We start from the raw sequence: 23,106 nt of genomic DNA on the forward strand, positions 1-23,106 counted from the left end.
TCTTTTGCGCAACTTTGTAAACGCCGACGCCGACTTTTATAAAGCTTGGTTCCCAATAGGACGTAACGCAAAAGTTAGCACAACGCCAGAAATTTGACCAATCACAAGCGATGTATTACTGTACTTGGACATCGCTACCGTAATTGTCATCATGGTCAACCTTGCGTTGTATGCGCTTACGTCCTAATTGCATTACGTATTGGGAACTGAAGCGTGGTTCCCACTAGCGACGCAACGTAACGTAATCTACGCAACGTAAGAAAATGCCCTTCTAACAATTGTGTTTGCCCCCGCCTGCGTGAAATCAAACCTGCGATGTATGCAGCACTATTGGAATGGCATTTCCTTACGTTGCGTAGGTTGCGTTACGTTGCGTCGCCAGTGGGAACCAAGCTTTAGTTTGGAAACGCAGTCTAAAGCTCTGTCTACACTATCAAATTTTATGTGATGTGCCCATATATGGACATGATGATGTCATATCACTACCATATTTAGGAATACCAATACCATATTTGGGCACATCACACTTTTTTTGTCCAACTAGTTTGATAGTGTAAACAGAGCTTTAGAAAGAAGCCTTTTATATACAATATAATATAACTTGTCGAGCAAACTGTGTATTTTTTAATGTCCCATACATCACAACAACAAAATCCTTTCATTTTAGCCTGGCGGCGTGACGCATCGCACTTTCTGGACCAAAGTCCACTATTCCCTGTGTACCTAATAGAACAACAGGCTAAGACTTGATTTATAAAATTATCATTATCTATCGAAATTATTATTTCAAGAAACAGTAATTTTGCATTGGCTATTATTAGCCATTTCATGAAAATATTGATCACGACCGTATCTTGCTATGGGTGTTGCAACCTTTATTACTAGGCCTAGGCCTAATGATGTAGAACTTATTGATTGTAGACGTGAACAAACTGACGGTACATAGTGACGAAGAAATTCGGAATTGTTCAACTGATATTTATATGTTAACAGGTCATTATCAATGTTTATTGATAACAGAGTGCCGATTTGCAAAGTGTCACCCGATGTTGTTATAGTCACTTTTAAAAAGAATGCACAGAACCCGGTTACTGAATTATGTAATGTCGATAAGGACGAGCCAATGTAAATCTGTGATATTTCAATATTTTTAGCTTCTTTTCGGTAAACTGTTTGAGGTAACAAGTTATCTCCAGTGAGTAAACTTGTAAACTTACGGTACAAAGTTTATTTACACTCCTGCTGGCCAAATAGCCACTTCACGTTGGACATTACACGCCATTTGGATCGTAGAGAATCCGGCATATGAGTGCAAAAGTGTATTTACTATAATACAGACATTTAGTGCTGTAGACATTACATTATATCGTGACATTCCAATAATGGAGTTTTACAAAGAGGAGTATTTTGGTGGAACCAGAACACTGGAGGATGCTTTAACAGTTGTATCTTCTACCCTAAGTAGCAGACAGCAGCCGTTAGGTCAGCAATCAGGTAAGATGTTAATCTACCGCCCTGATGACACTTAATGACCGTTCAGGATCATTAGAAACCTATAATTGTTTACATAACAAAGAATAGTTTAAAACAGGTTGATAAATGACTTCTGTGCAAATTAAACTTTGTCACCGTATGAAAATAATGTAAGTCCTATTTTAACACCGGGCTCAAACTGCTAACCGTCAAATGGTAATTTTAGTCGAAGCTGACGTATAGACACGGTCGGATCATAGTTTTGTAATTTGTAAGTATCAATTTTCAGGCAGATTTTAAAGGGTCCATAAAAATCCCTCCTCTTTTATTAAATATACTATATATATTTGATAGTGTAGACAGAGCTTTAGGAATAGTTTTTATTATTGAATCTCAACGAGTCCCTTTCCCTACATCCTGTATCTGTTCCGTGTGGTTTGTGTAGCACTGCGAAGATAAATATTGTTACGTGCGCAGTTCTATATAACGTATTATATAACACCTATATAAATTCCTGTCATTTGATTGGACGAATGTGGGTCACATGGCGTGCAATAGTACGCACTATTCAACGATCGTTAAATAGTACTTTTTGAAACATTTTTGTGTACGAAAAAAAAACGTCTAGATGTTATATAAAACAAATAATGAATGTTTTGTATTCGTGTAATGGTACAAATAATGGCACTTGGTGAATGATGAAAGGTTATATCAACTCGGCTTTGCCTCGTTGATATAACCTTTCATCATTCACCTCGTGCCATTATTTGTACCATTGCACTCATAAACATTCATTATTTGTATACTATGCCTATCTATTTCAGAAGTATCAGGATTATTTGGTGATACAGCATCTCATTTATATCAAATGTGGTTCCTGATGTAAAGTTAGGTTAAGTTACTACTATACATGTGAAACATTAATATTACTAAATTCGTTGATACTTTGGAAATAGACACAGTACGAGAATGGATGCACCTATAAACTAAAGTAGAGCATTGACGAATTAAAAATAAAATATTGCATTTCATTTCAGAATCGCATGGTTTAAAACAGCAGCACAACGACAGATTGAATGACGATGGTGTAGAACCGGTCAATGCAAACAGATCAGCAGACACCATTACAGAAAAAGGGATGTCTGACCAACGCGTTCTTGCTAATGGTCACCAGACGCCATTGCTTTCTCCTTCCTCGTCACCAGATCATCAAATCAGTACTCGTAAAAAACCAACTGGCAAAGTCTCCCCTTTTATTTACAATGATCCGGAAAAAATGGCTTCAACGTTGTATTTGATAAATGGAAAATCTCTTGAAGATTCAGCAGAAGCTAGTCTTTACGAGACAGACAAACGCAGACATAACAAATATAAAGATATATTACCGCCAATTAAGACAGACAATAGGACGACGACGCGTCATCACAAACATCTAACGCGTCATCATGACAAACATCAAACGCATAGACATCCAAAAGAATCTAAAGACACTAGTGATATTTTAAGGCTGCCGTCTTTGGAGACGTTTAAAGAGTATGACATCTCGAAATCCGTAGACATCGCTCCTCCCATTGACTTCCTTCACCTTCCAGACATCCAGAGAAGTTATGATAGTGGTTTTGAGACTAGGAGCAATGGCAGTGACTCAAATAAGAACGATGCTATCAACAATCACGTCTCAAATATTCCGAAACTACCTGAAACCATATCGGGTTCTAATTCCTTTTTAGTATCTGGTGTTCAAGTAAAATCTAATGGTAGAAAACATATCTCTAAGCGAACTAACCCGGCCAGGAGTCCAGACAGTGTTGGGAAAAAGAAAAAGAAGAAATCTAAAAGCAAACATTCAAAATGTTATGACAGCAGCAAAGAATATAAATTTAAATTAGATTCGAGCGAAGATTATAATATTGGAAGTCCTACCATCGTTAGAAAGGAACTTATAAATTCAAATGATGACGTTGACTATGATATATAATGACGTCTTTTTTTACCTAAATAAAAACAAGATTATAAAAGCCAGCTTATCGGTATTAGTCTTCTGTTTTGTTGAGAAATAAAGCATTCATGCGGCAACCAATTGGTTGTCGAGAGTAGTAATAAAGCATAGGCAAACAATTGGTTGTCGAGAGGAGTAACAACACTTCTCTGCCATAAAAGTAGTAACGAAACCAATCAAAAGATGGAAAAGATGCAATATACATGGCCACTTTATGTACCTTTTAAAAAAAGGAATACGTGCGGGATGCATTAATTTTACTAACGTGTTAGTTAAGGCACAGAAATTGGCATAATGCATGAGATAATGTAAAAGATTACACGATAGCTGTTCTGACCTATTTTGCATACAGGCTCCCTAGTTGCAAATTTCTGAGTTCGGAATGTTGTTGATTTGATTTTCATATCTAAGTTTACTCAGTCATCAAGTTGTTCCTGGAACAACATTGCTATTAATTTGTTGTGCGGTTGGAAGTCATTAGACTGATTTGTGTTTTCGTTTACTGATTGTACATTGCCAACAAGCAAATAATGAAATGAAAATTATGTGTTAATGATTAGTCTGTAATGCTTCCATTAAATGATTACAAGATATAGTTACACACTGCTTTTCTTTATTTTAAATATTGTATACTAGTGTAGCAATTCACAATGTACACTAAATACGACTGCAGCGCGCCATAGATTATAATGCAAAACAAGAAACCCACCAAACGCATGAGGGCGCATGATTGTTATTGTTATTGTTGAGTCGGTGGTGGTGTGAGAGTTTTTGTAAAGAAGAAACCTCAGTAAAATTGCGTCGAAATAACTGTTTAAGGTTCATATTTTAAGATGGCCCAAAGGCAATGGGCACATGGAAAACCCATGTCTTATTTGACATATTATAAACATCGACAAATAACAGATAATCCACAATTTACCAACCGTTTTCTAAGCCGACGATTTGCAGACAGTGAAGGCCTGTACAGAAAAAACCTGACGGGCCATTTCGGCTGCATCAACGCAATAGAATTTAGCAACAATGGGGGGAATTTTCTTGCATCCGGTAAGAGCCCATGGGTCTAGTAGTAATTTTTATCTTTATTTGCTTGAAATTATAAATATAATTGATGTGTAATAACAGTTTTAAATACTATGTATTTGTATTTTGTTATTTTTATTTTTTTGAATTTTCAATCATTGTTACATTGTTTTTTTTTTGGCCTGTTATAAATCAATAATAATAATATTAATAATTATTAGATATTAAAATATTAATTATTATGGTATTGATTTTTTGTATATTTTCAAAGTGTGTTTTATGCACAAAATTAACGATTGACCCCTGGATTAAAATAGCCAACCCAGTTATAATTATTATTTCATTGACTGTGATGATATGAATTGATTTATGAATCGGTTGTCATTTTTTACAGGTGGAGATGATAGACGTATTGTACTCTGGAACATGCAGGATGCCCTCTCCAGCAGCTATCCATCTACCAATTCAAAGAATAAAAACATTACAAAACAAAAATATGTCACTCTACGGGGAGAGCATCATTCCAACATATTTTCACTGGCTTTTGACAATCAAAATAAACATATTTTCTCTGGTGGTAATGATGCGCAGGTCCTTGTTCATGACATAAAAACGTAAGCAGATATTAGGGACAGATATCCAGGGCCGGGGAGTGCTAGGGGCCGAGAAACGCTAGGGGATGGTAGTCACTAGGGGATGGGGGAGCACTAGGGGTAAGGAAATGCTAGGGGCGGGGAGTGCTAATGTGTAGGGAATGATAGGGTTGGGGAGTGCTAGGTTGTGTGGAGCTCAAGTGGATGATCAGCATTAGAGGATGGTGAGTGTTAGTGGATAAAGAGCGCAAGGGACACATGCTCCTCCTTTTAACAGCTAAAATGAAATTATTTATTAAATTGGTTAATGACTACTACTGTTAATGAATCTACATTTTGAAAGACTATTAATATCAATATGTTAGTGCTCCCCCGTTTATATCCTGGATCCACCCCTGGGTATTGATTATTAAGTAATCAGAATGACTCAGCTCTAAGCACACTAAAGTAAACCTGACTACCAAAGAATGTAGTACAAAGTATCATGAACATCGTAGCAGCATTTGAATGCAAACAGTGATTTGATTTTGCTTGAGCAAAAGTAAGCTTTAGATTTTGCCTGTGAGCGATCATAGCTGTACACCACTGCCCTTTTACTCTGCATGGAGTACCATTAAATATTACCATTTATAGAACTAATATTGAATGGCACATGGTATCAAATTAACCAATCAGATAATAAGGATACACTCAGGTGTGTATTATAACATGGAGTACTGTAATTAATTAATGATTATATTTTACCTTTTTCAGTGGCGAAACCATAGACGTTTTTCTTCATGAAGATGCTGTCTTTGGCGTTGTTGTTGATCCAAGTAATGATAACGTATTTGCCAGCGCTGGTGATGACGGTAGAGTGCTGTTGTGGGACATTCGGGAACCGAGCCACCACGGTAACTAACTCAATGCTAACTAGTTTCGCAGTCTAAAGTGCCTAGCTTACCTGGATAAACCGACAATAGCCCTTTCAACCTTAAAGAGCGAAATATAACTCGAAAAGTAGAAATTTTCATTGAACACCCTTTCCCCAAATTTTTTTTTTTTAAATTTTATTTTATGTCTTTAGGCAATGTGGCCAAGGATTACCAATAGTGAATTAATCACTGTCCTATCAGATAGGTGGTAATCCCCTTGATACATACAAATAGTATAGTCCATGAAGTACTTTTTCTTGGCTACTAGAGATTTACTTTGAGATGTCTATAAAATGACTATAAGTAAAGCTTCAAAGATGTTTGCACTGACTGTACTCACCATTTCTAACATTTTATTCTTCTAGAGCCGTTCGTTTTGGCCAATTATGCAACTTCATTTCACGGTGTGGTCTACCATCCAATAGAATCTAGGTTTTTAGCGACTGCTAATTGCAAAGAAGGACTAGCATTATGGGATGTTCGCAAACCAAGAAGGTAAGTGTACTATTTTGACTTTTTTTTGGGTGAAAGGTCAAGTTTGTTTTTAATTTTTTATCAAGTTTATTGAGAGAATACTACCATAACTGTAATTAAAAAAATATGAATAATGAATCTTCCATCTTTTAGTTGCCTGCTAAGGTATGGAGGAATACCCCAAAGTGCTATGAGTGTTTGTTTTGACCAGCTTGGCCGGAGAATCTTTGGCCTAAGAAGACGACTACCACCTGTCCTTTACGATATACACAGCCCTGTCCCGACATATCAATTTGACCACTCAGGTTACTACAATTCATGTACAATGAAGACTGGCTGTTTTGCAGGGGATAAACACCAGGTAAGATGAGAGGGGGAAGGGTGTTAGAGAGTAGGGGAGTTACAGGGGGAATCGAAGTTTCCCTCTACTCTAGGCCAACATGTTTGTTTTTCAATCTTATTACCAAACATATATGTTCACATATACCATAACAGTGCTATTCACAAAGTTCCATTTCCTTCCAAATTTTAATTATGTTTGTTCTCAGACAATTACCTTTTTAAAATATTTCCTTCATCTTTCATTCTGATAGTGTCATCGTGTTCAAAAATGTGAATATAGGTAGGTTCCATATTGCCACTGTATATCCTATATGACATACAGTACACATTAATAGACCAATTCAACACTACTTTAGGTCATATTTTAACATACATGCACTACATTTTGTTTGCACGGATCAGCTAAATCTAGTTCTGATTTTTGTTTTGCAGTATGTTGTATCAGGCTCAGATGACTTCAACCTTTATATTTGGAAAGTACCAGAAGGCCCTATTGAAGGTATTGGCTGTTTTTGCAATGACCTGCGACCTAAAAACGAATTCTTTCATGTAAATTCGTTGTGCGTATGCCAGTGAAGTTAGGACATCACTTGCTATTCCTTGATGCAGTTGTGGTGGTTTCTAGGTCCAGTTTTGGTCATCTCAAATCCTAACGTTCCCTAATGTTTACCCATGCATAATTCCAAAAATCATCATATGAAAGTATCACAGTAGAGGTCACAGTAGAGGTCATAGTAGAGGTCATAGTAGAGGTCATAGTACCATTATGACGTTTGAGGGCCTCGGGAGAACAGTGGCAAAATCATACAAAGATATCGGAGACATTCTTTTCTCAGATTTTTCTAAATTTATTTTCACAGCAGGAGGAATTGGTGAAGCACACATGGTACTACAAGGTCATAGGTCAATTGTAAATCAAGTTTGCTTCAATAGATACAATCACATGATAGCTAGTTCAGGAGTTGAGAAAGTTATAAAGGTGAGTCTATTTAAAGTTGTTTTATAGCAGGGGTGTAGTTTACGATTTGTGCAACCAGCCTACGCCTCTGCAAGAAAGCAATGGCATTATATATGACACTCTATTAACAGTAAATAGACAATCAAAAAATGGCAGCCCAGTATATTGATAAAATTTAGTTCTGGTACATTTTATATTTAAAAATATAATTTTTTAAATAACATTCATTCAAATTTTAGATATGGAGCCCATTTGCTTTGCCTGAAAGTCGTGGTAGCTTAAAAGGCGACCAAGATTTGTGGGAAGTGGATCGACCAATGTACAATCGCGGCGAATACCTGAACCTAATGATGAGCAGCAGCTCTGCGTTATCGTACGACTTCAGTAACCAGTCAATGGAAGAGGACCCGCGAATGATTGCATTCTTTGATTCCTTAGTCCAGCGAGAAGTGGATGGCGGCTTCAGTGACGCCTCTGACAGCGATATAAATTCAGACCATTTGGTGTCGGTCGACACTGAGTTGCTGGATCATCTAGTGAATCAATCAGACTCCGACACGACAGACACAACGATCATTCTACAGCTTGATAGTTATCAGGCGCCCTCTGTCGTAAACCCTGAGTATACTTCAGATGAAACCACCAGCAATAATGACTCTTTAAAACCATCTTGTTCCAGAAATAAAAGAGCTGCCGAAGAGTCTTCCAGTAGCAGTGAAATGACTGACACGGATGAAGAAGGAAGGTTGCTTTATGAACGTTACTGCGCGAAACAGCGTGAACTCGCACGTAAAAATAAAAAAATGAAATTGACCAATGAGCAATCAGATAACAAAATAGTTAGTCTTCGTCAAAGACTAGCCTGTAAGAAGGCACTTAAGAGTAAGATGCATAAAAAATCGTCAAAGACTTCGTCTGTAAAAATTGTAATCGGTAGTTCTGATAATGCTTCAAGCGATGAAGAAGATGAATTGCGTAAGTCACACTTATTACCGCCAAAAAACACGCTAACTTCACATCAGAATTTCATACGATCTTTGCGAAAAAGAATCACTGGATTAAGTAACGAACATTCTTCAAATAGTCAAAATGCAGAACACATTGAATTAAAAACAAACACTGAATTTAAATTAGTTGACTTGTTGGAAGATGACAGCGAAAATAATAAAAGTACTACGAAAAAGACGCCCTCACAGTCTGATAATGATCAACCGTCTTGCAGCTGGACTGCATCTCAATCTGAAAATCAATCAAATATTCACTCTCAAGTAGATAATGAACAACAAAACACTGATAATGACTCTCAAGATAGATTAGAATTTAAGCCTAAGAAAAAGAAATCTAAAAGGCAATATCGCTCTAGTAAAGATGATTAAGAAAAAGATTATTATTTATAAATATTATTTACTTTTGAATGCATCTGGCATTACTGTTTATTTAATTTTAATTTATTATATTCCTTCACACATGTTAATACTATAATGGAAAGAGAACAGAATGCGTGTTAATTTACTACTCAAACCATTGAAATGTGTGGGTAATTAAATCTGTTATAGGACCTTGAGACGCATGTACTATATGCATGATTGCTATTCAGTTTATAAGCACAATGTACGTACAAAGACAAAGCATAGCCGCTGTATATTATTCAGCCTAAAAAAGTTACTCTGCGAGTTGAATATATTGTGTTTGAGAATACTGTTTGATATTGGGTCGAGATTTAAGCTTGGTTCACACAACAACATAGGTGCAATAAGGTTGATTGCAAATAGCATGCATGATGGGACGTTTGGGAGCAAACATCACACATTGTGCAATGATGTTCCTCGTGAAATCAAGCTATTTGCGATAAACCTTATGCAAGTGAGTTGACCATCACAAGTGACAGTTCAAATAATCCATTGTATTATTTATAGTGAGCTTATGACCAAGTGCGAACAAAGCCTTAGTACTTAAAGCATTTTAAAGGTACATTCACACTGAGCCTAGGTACCGGATGAAAAATGGGTGTAGTGTTTAATAGAACCTCCATTCACTCTGTATGTGTGTAATTGGATAATGTAACATAGCTTGGAGTTTCCAACAGCAGGTAGCTTTAAGTTACATTTGCACCGTGTTATATCCATTTTCACCTGGTGTGAACATAGTCTTAAAATAACGGTGTTCAGCTGAACCTTACAATGCATGTACAGTAACTCTTTGTATTGTATTGGTGTACAAAATAACACAATTTAAAATAAATGTGTACAAGTAAAATATTTATTTATAAAACTTATTTGTGTACAGTAGTAAAAGGATACAGATAAACTAACATACCATTTTTTTTTATCAACGACAGACTACAGATAAGTTTGTTTATTATTTAACAAATAGTACAGTATACCCTACAATTAATTTTAATCATTGGCATTTAGTTAAGTCAAAAAATTGCAGTCACGGTCAACCATGCATTGCAATTTATTATTTTCTATTGTTACCAATGTTTCTAATTAAAAAAAGCATTTATTTCTTTGATAAAGAAGTCAATTAACTTGCATTAAGATAAGATAAGATAACTTTTATTGATCCTCAAAAAGGAAATTCATTGCTCGTCATAATAACAAGAAAACACAATAAAAACAAATATATCATAAAACCATTTATATAAAAACATCAAAAAATACAAGATAAAATTATCTTCTTGACTTAAAGATGGAATGATATGAGTTCTACTGTATTGAAAAAAAAATGGGCACAAAACTCATTTCCCTTTCATGGGTACTGCAAGTGAAAAAATACCCTCAATTAATAAAGCAAATATGAACTTTCACCCACAAACTATGCAAGATTTCGAGTGCAAAAGTCATTCTATGCATTCTCAGAAAATGAATGTGTCAAGAATGACTGTTAGACTCAATAGCTATGTAGTCATGTGATGAACTAGTTTCATCGACAAATTGTTCAGCCCCCACAGTACATTTTTATAATCTTGGCAAATTATTAAATTTGTATGTGTAGCACAAACTAAAACAAAACTACAGTATATTTTTAATATTAACTAAATCCCATTTAACAAAATAAATATAATCTGAAATTATATTAGTTATATAATATATTATCTGTATACATAATTATTCACACAAATTGTATTTATATAAAAATATTTAAATGTATCTTCTATGTAAAAAACATTAATTTTTGTCGTCAATAAACCCTCAGTATTGCGACAGTCGACTTACCATGTTGCATTGTGGGATTAACCAGTTTAAAGAAGTATTAACATAAGCCGTATATACAAGGTAATCTTTTATTTTCATATTTAAAATTCATAAATCTGTGACTAACCAAGCCAATTGAGAAGAATTTTAAACATTTAGTACAGCAGTTAATTCTATTATTAATTAATTTTATCCTATTTGTTTAAAAAATATACAATATAATTTACAATAAATTGTTATTGAATACTTCCTAAACATTAACTTCTTCCCACATCCTTGTACATCAGAATTTGCTACACAAATACCTTAACCAAGCAATGTTGTTATAATAGCGTTCTTTAAGCTCTGTCTACACTATCAAACTAGTGTGATGTGCCCAAATATAGTAGCGATATGCTTAAATATGGTAGTGATATGACATCATCATGTCCATATATGGGCACATTTTTTTTGCCACATAAAGTTTGATAGTGTAAACAGAGCTTAAGTAGAACCAATTCACTTTCACTTAGTTCAGGAACCTTATACTCATCATCTGTCCTGGATCATTTCTTTCAAGGGCCTGCAACAAAAGAAATTTGATTAATTAAAATCTTAAAACAAAGTATAAAAAATAAGTACAATATTTTAGGCATACATTAAATGTTACAATATGGAGAAGGATCACAACTGGAATGTGAATCCTTATCTCGTTAACTACAGTAAATAGAATAAGTATGATAATCAGAATAAATCTATAGATCATTTCCTCTCACAATTTGTTTTGTTAAGAAGGAAAGCAGATAGCAAATTTGCCAAGCCTGCCTCCTAGGTCCATGTTCTATATATAATTCACAGTAGGGTGCTATAAAACAAATAATGAATGTTTTATTGTATTCATTGAATGGAGAGAATATTTCATGAGTTGCAAAACTAACTGCTCTATTAAACACGGCTCCGTCTTGTTAAATAGATCAGTCAATCTTTCAACTCATGAAATATTCACACTATTCAACTCACAAACATGCATTATTTGTACTATATACTAATTGGAAGAAATTCGCACAGTATTAGGGAGTTTTCGCAACCTTACGAATACGATAACGAAAACGTCACATTTGTGAAACTTTTGAGCTGATCCCCATTTCATATTCGTAAAGCGTATTCGTGTTGACGAATATCACCAGTCATATTCGTGAACTACAAAACGAGTATAGTTTTTGATCTATTTTGCACATTTTGCATTTGAATCAGGAATGATTCATGATTATAATATAATTATACTTTTATTGAAAGTAATTTACTAAAGTAATTTACTAAAATGCCAGGTCAATTTTGATAAATAGCAGTTTTTAAAGTCCTCACTCGCTTTGATGTTACGCTAGGCCTAGGCAGCCAAGCACCAAGCAACACGTACCTGCGCTTTGCTCAAATTTACAGCAGTCATATTTTGGGCAGCACCCTCAATATTTCGTTGCCATGCGAAACAGATTTTTACTGGCTTACGAAAAACGATTACGTCGTGTGCGTGACGTATCCGTTTTCGTAAGATTGCGAAAACTCCCTATTAACTTCAAAATAACAAACCTTTGAAAAGTTTTCAAATGTGATATGTCCCACATTATCCTGGTCCGACTCTTTGATGGTTCGATCAGCAATTAATCCGAGTTGATCGTCCGTGATGTTGTTGCCAACCATCATCTCCAAGACAACAAGCAGTTCATCTTTGCTGATTTTATCATCGCCGTCAAGATCGTACATCTTGAATGCAACTATGAAATGTAAAGATATAATTTCAATATTAACCATAGAGATAATATAAGCCAATGGCAAGAGTGCATTCAACAACCATAGAGATAATATAAGCTAATGGCAAGAGTGCATTCAACAACCATAGAGATAATATAAGCTAATGGCAAGAGTGCATTCAACAACCATAGAGATAATATAAGCTAATGGCAAGAGTGCATTCAACAACCATAGAGATAATATAAGCTAATGGCAAGAGTGCATTCAACAACCATAGAGATAATATAAGCTAATGGCAAGAGTGCATTCAACAACCATAGAGATAATATAAGCTAATGGCAAGAGTGCATTCAACAACCATAGAGATAATATAAGCTAATGGCAAGAGTACATTCAACAACCATAGAGATAATATAAGCTAATGGCAAGAGTACATTCAACAACCATAGAGATAATATAAGCTAATGGCAAGAGTGCATTCAACTAGGTGAACAACTCTTTAAAATGGCCACTGTATCTTGAAAAAGTATTGGAGTTGAAGAGAGACTCTCTAATTGCCATATAATGCCTCTATGAATTTTAAATAAAAGTGATTTCCATTCCATCAGGAATATTACGGTAATTCACCAAATCCTAGTCTGGGTTCCAGACGGAGTTTTGTCTTAATATTAGTAAAAAGATAAATATTTTGGCACATATGGCGTTTCATACGTATACTACTTGATTTTGTATTTTCAGACAAAAATCGCGGTCGAAATAAAAACAAATAAAAAAAAAAAAAAAAGAAAATACACACTTGGGGCAAGTCTAACCAAATCCCTGCGTGTCTGTCCAGCTTTATTCAGAGACTAGGGGTCGCACAGTCTACAAACTTGGTGGGTGGGTGCAGTTCGGAAAATAAAGAACAAGTTTGCGAGGTCGTCAAGGTCAAATTACAAAATTCTCAAATTGCACTGATTGACTGAAACTTGGGTAAAGCAATCTTGAGGATAAAGTGCATATTAATCTGATATTGAGGAGGGAGTTAACCAAGATCATGCGATGTCAAAGGCCAAGGTAAAATTTCAAAATTGCTCAGATCGAGTTGAAACTTACATTTCAGTTTATTTTCAACACTATTAACAGCACCTGGTCCATCACTCTTTCTGATTGGTCTAAATATTGCCAACGTTTTCATGAATTTCTTAAAGTCGATATTGCCATCTGGACTGTCAGCAAAAAAGGATTGTATGATGCGGTCGCCCAATGGATTCACTGCCAGTTCTGGGATCCTTAGAAGATCTGACCGTCTTTTATTTGAAAGAAAAAATAATTATAGTTTGGATACAATTTTTACTGTACTTTATCACTTTTTTAATTGTGTTGTATTTATCTTGGGGACCTTTATTTGATTATTACCATATTATACCCCAAAAAATAAACACCTCCCCGAATAACGCCACCCCTAAAAACACTCCTGATTAATAAACGCCCCAAACCGTTGATTCCAGTAAATACGGTAATAATTAAACAAATGTAATGCAGTGAAACAGTTTTTAAAAAGCATTGACAATACAATACATACCCAAGTCTTCCACTACTAGTTTTGTCTAAACTAGTAAACCGGCTGTACAAGCGTAGAATTTGTTTGTGAGAAACTGTAATACAAATATACAGTAAATTTAATTTTTTTTTACCAATATGTGACATTTAATGAATATTAGTTATACAGACCTGGCCACCAGGCTTGTTAATTGAGAGTTTTACTAGCCCACTTGCTGGTTTACAAGTCCATTGATTCCAAATTGTGGGCACTACTCCAAGGTAAATTCGTCTCAATTTCAATGCCCTACACTAGACACATGTGCTTTATTGAGTTTAGGGCTGTTTTAACTAGAAAGTGCTGTCATTTTTTATGTTTTGGGAGACAATACAAAGCCTACTATAGCCCACTTGTTGCACATCTTTTTAATTACTGTATGTTCAAGTTAACTTCTATCTTCAAGTTAAAACTTACTACAACAAAAACACATATTACACATCTTTTTCTTAATTATCTTTATTTTTCATGTTTTGGGGAACAATACTGTACATCTTTAAGTTAAGCTTCTATACCACACATTACACATATCTGTATATCCTTTTCCTACAGTCGTCATGTACAGAAGTGGTTAGTTTACAATCTCAGTATGACTAGTCACTATTCATTGTTGTTTGTATTGCTTCCTCTAGCTAACAATCAGGTTATTCAGAGAGGTAGTTCAATTGAGGAAGTATGAGCTAGATCGCTACTAAGTTGGTTTCTATACGACAACTGACATTTACAAAACAGAAGCATTGTATCAATTTAGAAGTAGAACATATTCAGAAAGAAGAAACACTCACTGAAAGTCAACAAATGCAAAATTTGTTATTTTTACTAAACATTTCTTATTAATTTATTTGTTTATTAATTAAAACTAAGTGTAAAGGCCAAATTAAGAAGTTTTACTATTAATTTACTGTACTTTATTTATTGTGTGGCTCTATGAAGCCAAGTTAGCTCATTGTTCCACTTGAGTAACTCTTTGCTGATTGGCTAGTTAGTAGTGCTCACAGGTGGCATTATTATGCAAATTAGCTCACTGTGTTCTGTGGCCAAGGTCAGTCAGTTAGTACAAGACAATGGTGGTTAATGGACACATCAGTGGGATGCTAGTGTATTACTTTGGTTGCTTAGGCCTACTTTCGGTAAGCGTATACTTATATACACATAAGATTAGGAGGCAGGCATATCATCTTAATGAAACTATTGTAGTAACTATTGAGTCTTTACTTTATAGATGTTTTGTTAAACTTTCAGTTAATCGTGATATGTGAACTTGGGCGTGGCGGAGAATTCCTAGAAAGAAGTAATTATATAGGAACATTGTAACCGTCACGTTAGATTATCGTCACGCATTAGCAAGCCTATGTCAAATAAATACAGTACTCATGTGGATGCAACAATTGGCAGAACTTGTGTATTTTGTTCTGAATAAGCATTAACGAAAAGGCTGAGAATGAGTACAGCAGGATTAATTGGTGATAGTACAAGAAGGCGTAGAGTGCCCACTGAGAAAGGTCTTGAATATAATAAGGATTTAAAGTTGAGAAATATTCATTACAGTTTTAAGGCCGTTAAAGAAAAATCTGAACGTATTCAGTATGTGAAGGGGAGTAATCCTGATTTGGAAGTAATGAGAAATGAATATAAGGCATGGATGGGCATGTATGAAGAATTTCTCCAAAGGCATGATGAATATTATGCTCTGTTGTCTGACGAGGAACGTGTTAGTTATAGAATTAAATGGTATGATGAAAGAAGCAATTGGCTTGGCAATTTTAAGGCTTCAATGGAAGAATGGTTTGGAATAGCTTCCAGTAAGAGACCCAATCCACCTGGATCTATTGTGTCAAGAAGGTCGTCTCAGCATAGTTTGGCTGTGTCGGAAAGGCTACGAAGTGAGCAGAAAAGAGCTGAACTTAAAGCCAGGGCAGCATCTCTTAGAAACGTGCACCAATTAGAACTTCAGAAGTTAAGTTTAAGATTGAAAGAAGAAGAGATGAGACTACAGACAGAGGTGGACGTCCTTGAAGCAAGAAGCAGAGTGCTTGATAAGTTTGATAGTGAGGCAGGTTCTGTATTCAGTGATAGCCTTGATATTGATAGGGCTCCGAGAGCTAGACTTGCAAGTTCATTGGATGGTAAAGTTAATGCACATACACATGTTGATGTGTGTGCACATATCGAAGATCATCGAGTACATGTTCAGGATAAGGTACCTGTGTATGGTGATGAGGTTCGTGTACCTGATGTAAACGGGAAGATTACTAATCCATATGGAATGCCGACTATTACCACAGATCTTCCTCAGGCACTGGTGAAACAGCTTCAGAGGCCAACACCGGAAATGATGAAGTTTGGTGGTGATCCCATGGAATATAAAAAATTCATGCGACAGTTTCAAGCCAGAGTTGTGAGAAATACGGAAAGTGATGATGAGCGGTTGTACTACTTAGAGCAGTTTACCTACGGAGAAGCAAAGAAGATTGTAAATGGCTTTAGTTATCTTGATGCCGAGTTGGGGTACCAAGCAGCTTTACATGAATTGGAGGAACGATATGGAGATACAGAATTAATCGCAAATGCCTTTATTAGAAAGGCACTAGCTTGGCCAGTAATCAAAGATGGTAACCCTAAAGCTTTAGATGCCTTCTCAATATTTCTGGTAGAATGTGAAAATGCGGTAAGATGCGTTGATTCTATGAAAATTCTTGAGTACTCTGAAAACATGAAGAAGATTGTGAAGAGGCTTCCTTACTCCCTTCATGACAAATGGAGAAGTTTAGTGCAGAAAACTAAAGAAAACAAGCAGACAGTGGCGTTTAAACTTCTTGTGCAGTTTGTGAAGAACGAAGCAAAAAAGGCTAATGACCCTACTTATGGTAAACTTGCATTATGTGGAGATGACTTTGGTGTACAGGGGCCGGCACAGACAAAGAGTAGAGGGAGAGTCAGCACAGCAACCAACCTTTCAGACGGGCAGAACTTGGATGGTTCTATTCTGAGCAGTAATAAGGCAAATTCACAAACTACAAGATGCCTGTACTGCATGAATACCTCGCATTCACTAATGGGTTGCCGAAAGATTGAAACACTTACCCTGCAGGGCCGCATACATTTTCTGAGAAGCAAGGGTTTGTGTTTTGGCTGCTTGAAACCAGGTCATATGAAACAGCATTGTCGCAATAAGGCAGTTTGTAAGAAATGTCAGGGGCATCACCCTTCAGTTTTGCATGTTTCTGGCAGAGAAGGAAACGCTGTGGATATTTCAAAGACAATAGCTAATAATATGGAGGCTCCCAAGACAGTAGCTCCTAACACGGACACTTCAAAGACCAAATCCACTACTACACAGACACAGATAGACGGTAGCTCAAGTTTTGCAGATGTATATGGTTCTGATACAGAAAATACAGAATGTGATGGAGACTGTACGATGGCAATTGTTCCAGTAAGAGTGAGAATGAGAAATAGTATTAAGGAAGTCGTCACATATGCATTTCTTGATCCTGGTAGCAATGTGTCTTTCTGCTCCAGTGCTCTGATGAAAGAAGTGTGTGGGACCGGTCATAAAATGAAGATCACAATCGAAACAATGGGTGTACCACATACAATGTATACCTACGTGGTGGAAGGTTTAGAAATCCTAAGTCTTGATAGTTTGAATATAACAGAATTACCTAAAGTTTATACTAAAGATAGGATGCCAGTTTCTCACCATCACATACCTACTGCCAGCGATGTTCGTCATTGGCCACACTTTTCAGATGTCCATCTTCCACATGTCAACGCCGACATTGGTTTGTTAATTGGAAATAATGTTCCAGATGCATACACGCCAAGGCAAGTTAGAACCGGACCAGCTGGGAGCCCACATGCGACACAGACAGCTTTAGGTTGGATAGCATGGAACGTAATTCGGAACGATGGATCCAGGTCTGGTAAAGAAGATATCTTGGCAGTGAACAAAGCCACTATAAGTGCGATACAGGAAGTTGAAGACAACAGAAAACTAGAGAAGTTAGTAAGAGAATGCATTAATTATGACTTTCCTGAACGTACAATTGACGACAGGAAAGAATGGTCTCAAGAGGACAGAAGATTTATGGCGGTAGTGGAAAAATCCTGTAGGTTGAAAGATGGCCACTATCAAATTAGTTTACCTTTCAGAAGTGACTTGAACTTGCCCGATAACTCTGAAGTAGCTGTACGTCGACTAAAAGGTTTAGAAAAGAGGCTCCGGAGAGACTCCAAGCTACATTCTGATTATAACGACTTCATGTCTAAAATAATACAAAATGGGTATGCAGAAATTGTCCCTATTAAGGATTTAGCTAGAGCTGACGGGAAGGTATGGTACATCCCGCATCATGGGGTGTATCACCCCAAGAAACCAGACAAAGTTCGTGTCGTCTTCGACTGTACTTGTAAATACCATGGGGTATCACTAAACGACCTTCTCCTTCAAGGTCCAAACCTAACCAACAACCTCATTGGCGTCTTATTGCGTTTCCGACAAGAGAATGTTGCAATCATGGGAGACATTGTATCGATGTTTTACCAAGTTCATGTTCCCAAAGATGAATGTGATTTTCTTCGGTTTTATTGGTGGCCGCAAGGTAATCTAAGCATTGATCCAGTTATCTACAGAATGACAGTTCATTTGTTTGGGGCTGTCTCATCGCCTTCGTGTGCCAACTTTGCACTGCGTTTGACTGCACAGAGGAACAAGAATTTATTCGATCCGATAGTAGCCGATACAGTGTTGGGTAACTTTTATGTTGACGATTGCCTCAAATCGGTTAGTTCAAGTGACCAAGCAGTATCTCTTATTCAGCAGCTTACCACACTTTGTGAAATGGGTGGTTTCAAGTTATCGAAATGGGTAAGCAACAAGCGAGAAGTACTACTTTCGGTTCCAGCAGCTGAACGAGCCAAAGAGTTTGAAAACATAGAATTAGATTATGAGAAACTTTCGATAGAACGAGCTCTAGGAATTAGATGGTCAGTAGTCGCTGATACTCTTGGATTTAAGAATGTTGTACCAAGTCGACAACCAACTAGAAGAAACGTTCTTTCTATAATCAGCTCAGTATACGATCCTTTGGGATTTGCGGCACCGTTTATTTTACCCGCTAAAATCCTCCTTCAAGAAATGTGCAGAAATAATGTTCAATGGGACCAAGAATTAACTGGTAACGACTTAGCAAGATGGCAGCAATGGTTAAACAATTTAACAAATCTAGATAAATTGATTATCCCTAGATGCTTTAAACCATCTATTTTCGGAAAGGTGAAGTCTTGTCAGATACACAACTTCTCGGATGCTAGTAACCAAGGTTATGGAATGGTATCTTATCTCCGATTAGAAGATGTTGACGGAAAGATACATTGTTCTCTACTTATTGGAAAATCCAGAGTTGCACCATTGAAGAAGGTGACAGTGCCACGCATGGAGCTGACAGCCGCTATGTTAGCTGTTCGTGTTAACAAAATTATTATGGATGAGTTAAGTTGTCAGGTGCATAAAGTTTTATTTTGGACGGACAGCATGTCAGTTTTAAAATGGATATCTAATGAATCTGCACATTTCCATACGTTTGTGGCGAACCGAATTCACACAATCAGAGAATCATCGGAGAGCAGCCAGTGGAGATATGTGGAATCCAAATGTAATCCAGCTGATGATGCCTCAAGAGGTCTCGATTTCCGAAATTTGTTACAAAATCAACGGTGGCTGAAAGGCCCAGACTTCTTGTGGAAATCGGAGGATAACTGGCCTAAGTATGATATACAACCTCAACCTATTTTGGATAATGACCCAGAAGTGAAAACGACTGCAAATGCTGTTATCGTAAATGGGTCCTCAGAAATAATTAAAAGGTTGTTCTCTCGTTATTCAACATGGATGAGGTTGAAGATAGCGGTTGGTTGGATTTTAAGGCTAAAATGTAAATTACGGGAACAAGCGGCTCTGAAGAAGAGAAAATTAAATAACAACCATAATCAAACTCAAACCCAAGCTGAAAACAAGAAGCTGCAATGTAACGGTAATCCAATATCTCCTGAAATACTGGAAACAGCAGAAGAAGCGATAATTCGCTACGTACAAACCAAACAGTTTCCTGATGAGCTAAACTCACTAAAAGAAGGTGAATTGCATGGTAAACTAAAGAAATCTAGTTCCATTTATAAATTGAATCCGTTTATAAAAGATGGAATTCTGAGAGTGGGAGGACGTCTGGAACAAGCATCTATACCATACGAGATGAAACATCCGATCCTGTTGCCGAAGAAACATGTTGTCTCAAATTTGCTACTAGAAGAGACACATAGATTGACGGGACATCTTGGTAAAAATGCCATACTTGCACGAGTAAGACAAAAATATTGGATCTTAGGAGCAAATGAAGCCATAAAGAGATTGACGTCAAAATGTGTAGTCTGTCGCAAGTATCAGGGCAAGGCTGGCGAACAAATGATGGCAGATTTACCTGAAGAACGTCTTAAACCAAATATGCCACCATTTTCTAATATTGGAATGGATTATTTTGGACCCCTGGAAGTGAAACGGGGACGTGCTGTACAAAAACGATATGGGGTAATATTCACTTGCTTTACCAGTAGGGCAGTGCATCTTGAAGTTGCTCATTCGCTTGATACCGCTTCATGCATTAACGCAATAAGACGTTTTATTGCTAGAAGAGGTACACCCAATATGATACTGTCCGACAACGGGACAAATTTAGTTGGTGCTGAAAGAGAGTTACGGGAAGAAATCAGCAAGTGGAACCAAACCAAACTGACAAATACTTTGAGTCAAAAAGGTATAGCTTGGAAATTTAATCCACCGCATGGTTCTCATTTCGGCGGTGTTTGGGAACGGTTAATACGTTCGGTACGGAAAATATTGTACTCACTAATGCATCACCAAATGCATCGATTTGATGATGAGGGTCTTCATACACTATTCTGTGAGGTTGAAGCAACACTAAATAGCCGTCCCATTACTACTGTTTCTGATGACCCTAATGATCTGCAGGCATTAACACCAAATGATTTGTTGTTAAGCAAAGGTAAAGTTTTACAACCTGGAATCTTTAGCAAAGATGACAATTATCCACGTCGACGTTGGCGTCAAGTTCAACACCTAGCTGATCTCTTTTGGAAAAGGTGGACAAAAGAGTACTTGCCTACGTTACAAGTACGCCGGAAATGGATAAATCCCAGAAGGAACTTTGCTGTTGGAGATATAGTTTTGTTGATGGAAAACACACCCCGCAACACATGGGCACTTGGTAGGGTGCTGAAAGTAATGACTGACAGAAATGGATATGTTAGAGTGGTCGAAGTAAAAACTGCAACTACAGTACTCCAGCGACCAATTGACAAGTTGTGCTTACTTCTAGAGGCAGATAACTAAATGCTTAAAGAAAAAAGAACTTTTAAATTAAATAATTAATTTGTTCTGTTAAAGAAAAAGAATATATTTGGCCAAGTTTGTTATAGATAATTGTGGTTCACAATTAAGGGGCCGGTGTAAAGGCCAAATTAAGAAGTTTTACTATTAATTTACTGTACTTTATTTATTGTGTGGCTCTATGAAGCCAAGTTAGCTCATTGTTCCACTTGAGTAACTCTTTGCTGATTGGCTAGTTAGTAGTGCTCACAGGTGGCATTATTATGCAAATTAGCTCACTGTGTTCTGTGGCCAAGGTCAGTCAGTTAGTACAAGACAATGGTGGTTAATGGACACATCAGTGGGATGCTAGTGTATTACTTTGGTTGCTTAGGCCTACTTTCGGTAAGCGTATACTTATATACACATAAGATTAGGAGGCAGGCATATCATCTTAATGAAACTATTGTAGTAACTATTGAGTCTTTACTTTATAGATGTTTTGTTAAACTTTCAGTTAATCGTGATATGTGAACTTGGGCGTGGCGGAGAATTCCTAGAAAGAAGTAATTATATAGGAACATTGTAACCGTCACGTTAGATTATCGTCACGCATTAGCAAGCCTATGTCAAATAAATACAGTACTCATGTGGATGCAACAATTGGCAGAACTTGTGTATTTTGTTCTGAATACTAAGAATTGATATTTCTAAGTTTAGGGAGATTTTCTTCTGCAGCAGCGGGTAGAAAAGTACATGGTAGTTGGTACAGAATAATTTAATCACACACAACAATAATTCAGCTGGAAGTAAATAATAATATATGTCTAGTCTAGGTTTAGAGGACACGCAATAAGACCTACTTATGACCTTCTGCTGGCTGGCGGCCTACGTTGCCTTCCTAACTAGCCAACTACTGACTTTTCGCAAGGCTAGGCCTCTGGCCTAGCCAGGCCCAGGCTAGTCTAAGTAAGATTTATTAGGAACTCGTCTTCTAATTAATGACTCTGAGTGTATGGTACTTACAGCCAGTCTGTTCTTCGATTTCTTGGATTTCTTCATCTCGTAATAGTGTGGAAGCGTTAGACCCCATAATTTGACTTTTTAGACTACGTAACTGTTCTCTGTTTTTGTTGTGCTTGTTTTATAGATGATTATGTACTTCCTTGATTTTTTTTTTCACCAAAATCACTGAAGTGTGACCGCACATTGTATATCTTCCGCCCTCTATTTTTGTAAAAGTTGGGGAATTGGAATTGAGTTATTTTAAAAAGGTTGATAACATTTATATTTTTGGCAAATTATTTAGGCCTACTTTGATAAAATAATATACTTTTGAAATGTATCCAAGTTTGGAATCAATATTTTCAAAAGTTTTGGAAAAAGTTCAGACGTACTACAAAAAGATGGTTCTGGAACAAAACTAGCTCTGTCTATAAATA

General features: G+C 36.5%; 3 protein-coding genes across 3 annotated transcripts; 2 read left to right on the forward strand and 1 right to left on the reverse strand.

The window, feature by feature from the left end:
* Nucleotides 1–4,100: 4,100 nt before the first annotated feature.
* LOC140059768 (DDB1- and CUL4-associated factor 5-like) lies at nucleotides 4,101–10,023 on the forward strand. Its single transcript, XM_072105660.1, has 8 exons — nucleotides 4,101–4,519; nucleotides 4,890–5,109; nucleotides 5,842–5,981; nucleotides 6,368–6,497; nucleotides 6,630–6,837; nucleotides 7,251–7,317; nucleotides 7,679–7,797; nucleotides 8,016–10,023. The coding sequence occupies exons 1-8, from the start codon at nucleotides 4,306–4,308 to the stop codon at nucleotides 9,150–9,152; spliced, it is 2,235 nt and encodes a 744-aa protein (XP_071961761.1). The 5' UTR covers nucleotides 4,101–4,305; the 3' UTR covers nucleotides 9,153–10,023.
* Nucleotides 10,024–10,166: 143 nt separating this feature from the next.
* On the reverse strand, nucleotides 10,167–22,816 carry LOC140059769 (calcineurin B homologous protein 1-like). Its single transcript, XM_072105662.1, has 5 exons — nucleotides 22,691–22,816; nucleotides 14,266–14,338; nucleotides 13,797–13,990; nucleotides 12,540–12,724; nucleotides 10,167–11,535 (listed from the first exon to the last, which is right to left on the reverse strand). The coding sequence occupies exons 1-5, from the start codon at nucleotides 22,755–22,757 to the stop codon at nucleotides 11,482–11,484; spliced, it is 573 nt and encodes a 190-aa protein (XP_071961763.1). The 5' UTR covers nucleotides 22,758–22,816; the 3' UTR covers nucleotides 10,167–11,481.
* LOC140060863 (uncharacterized) lies at nucleotides 16,055–21,688 on the forward strand. The gene has a single exon (XM_072107223.1). The coding sequence runs from the start codon at nucleotides 16,055–16,057 to the stop codon at nucleotides 21,686–21,688; it is 5,634 nt and encodes a 1,877-aa protein (XP_071963324.1).
* Nucleotides 22,817–23,106: the final 290 nt, after the last annotated feature.

This window comes from Antedon mediterranea, chromosome 10 (genome assembly GCF_964355755.1).
Source record: "Antedon mediterranea chromosome 10, ecAntMedi1.1, whole genome shotgun sequence".
In the NCBI taxonomy this organism is placed as follows: Eukaryota; Metazoa; Echinodermata; class Crinoidea; order Comatulida; family Antedonidae; genus Antedon; species Antedon mediterranea.

What these genes read in the sequence shown, in the direction of transcription:
- LOC140059768 (XM_072105660.1), top strand. Translation starts at nt 4,306, where the DNA reads ATGGCCCAAAGGCAATGGGCACATGGAAAACCCATGTCTTATTTGACA. An exon ending in GATGTTCGCAAACCAAGAAG is followed by an intron (nt 6,498 to 6,629) that starts GTAAGTGTACTA and finishes TCCATCTTTTAG; the next exon opens with TTGCCTGCTAAGGTATGGAG. An exon ending in ACCAGAAGGCCCTATTGAAG is followed by an intron (nt 7,318 to 7,678) that starts GTATTGGCTGTT and finishes TTATTTTCACAG; the next exon opens with CAGGAGGAATTGGTGAAGCA.
- LOC140060863 (XM_072107223.1), top strand. Translation starts at nt 16,055, where the DNA reads ATGGAAGAATGGTTTGGAATAGCTTCCAGTAAGAGACCCAATCCACCT.
- LOC140059769 (XM_072105662.1), bottom strand. Translation starts at nt 22,757, where the DNA reads ATGGGGTCTAACGCTTCCACACTATTACGAGATGAAGAAATCCAAGAA. An exon ending in AATCGAAGAACAGACTGGCT is followed by an intron (nt 14,339 to 22,690) that starts GTAAGTACCATA and finishes TTTGTATTACAG; the next exon opens with TTTCTCACAAACAAATTCTA. An exon ending in ACTAGTAGTGGAAGACTTGG is followed by an intron (nt 13,991 to 14,265) that starts GTATGTATTGTA and finishes TTCAAATAAAAG; the next exon opens with ACGGTCAGATCTTCTAAGGA.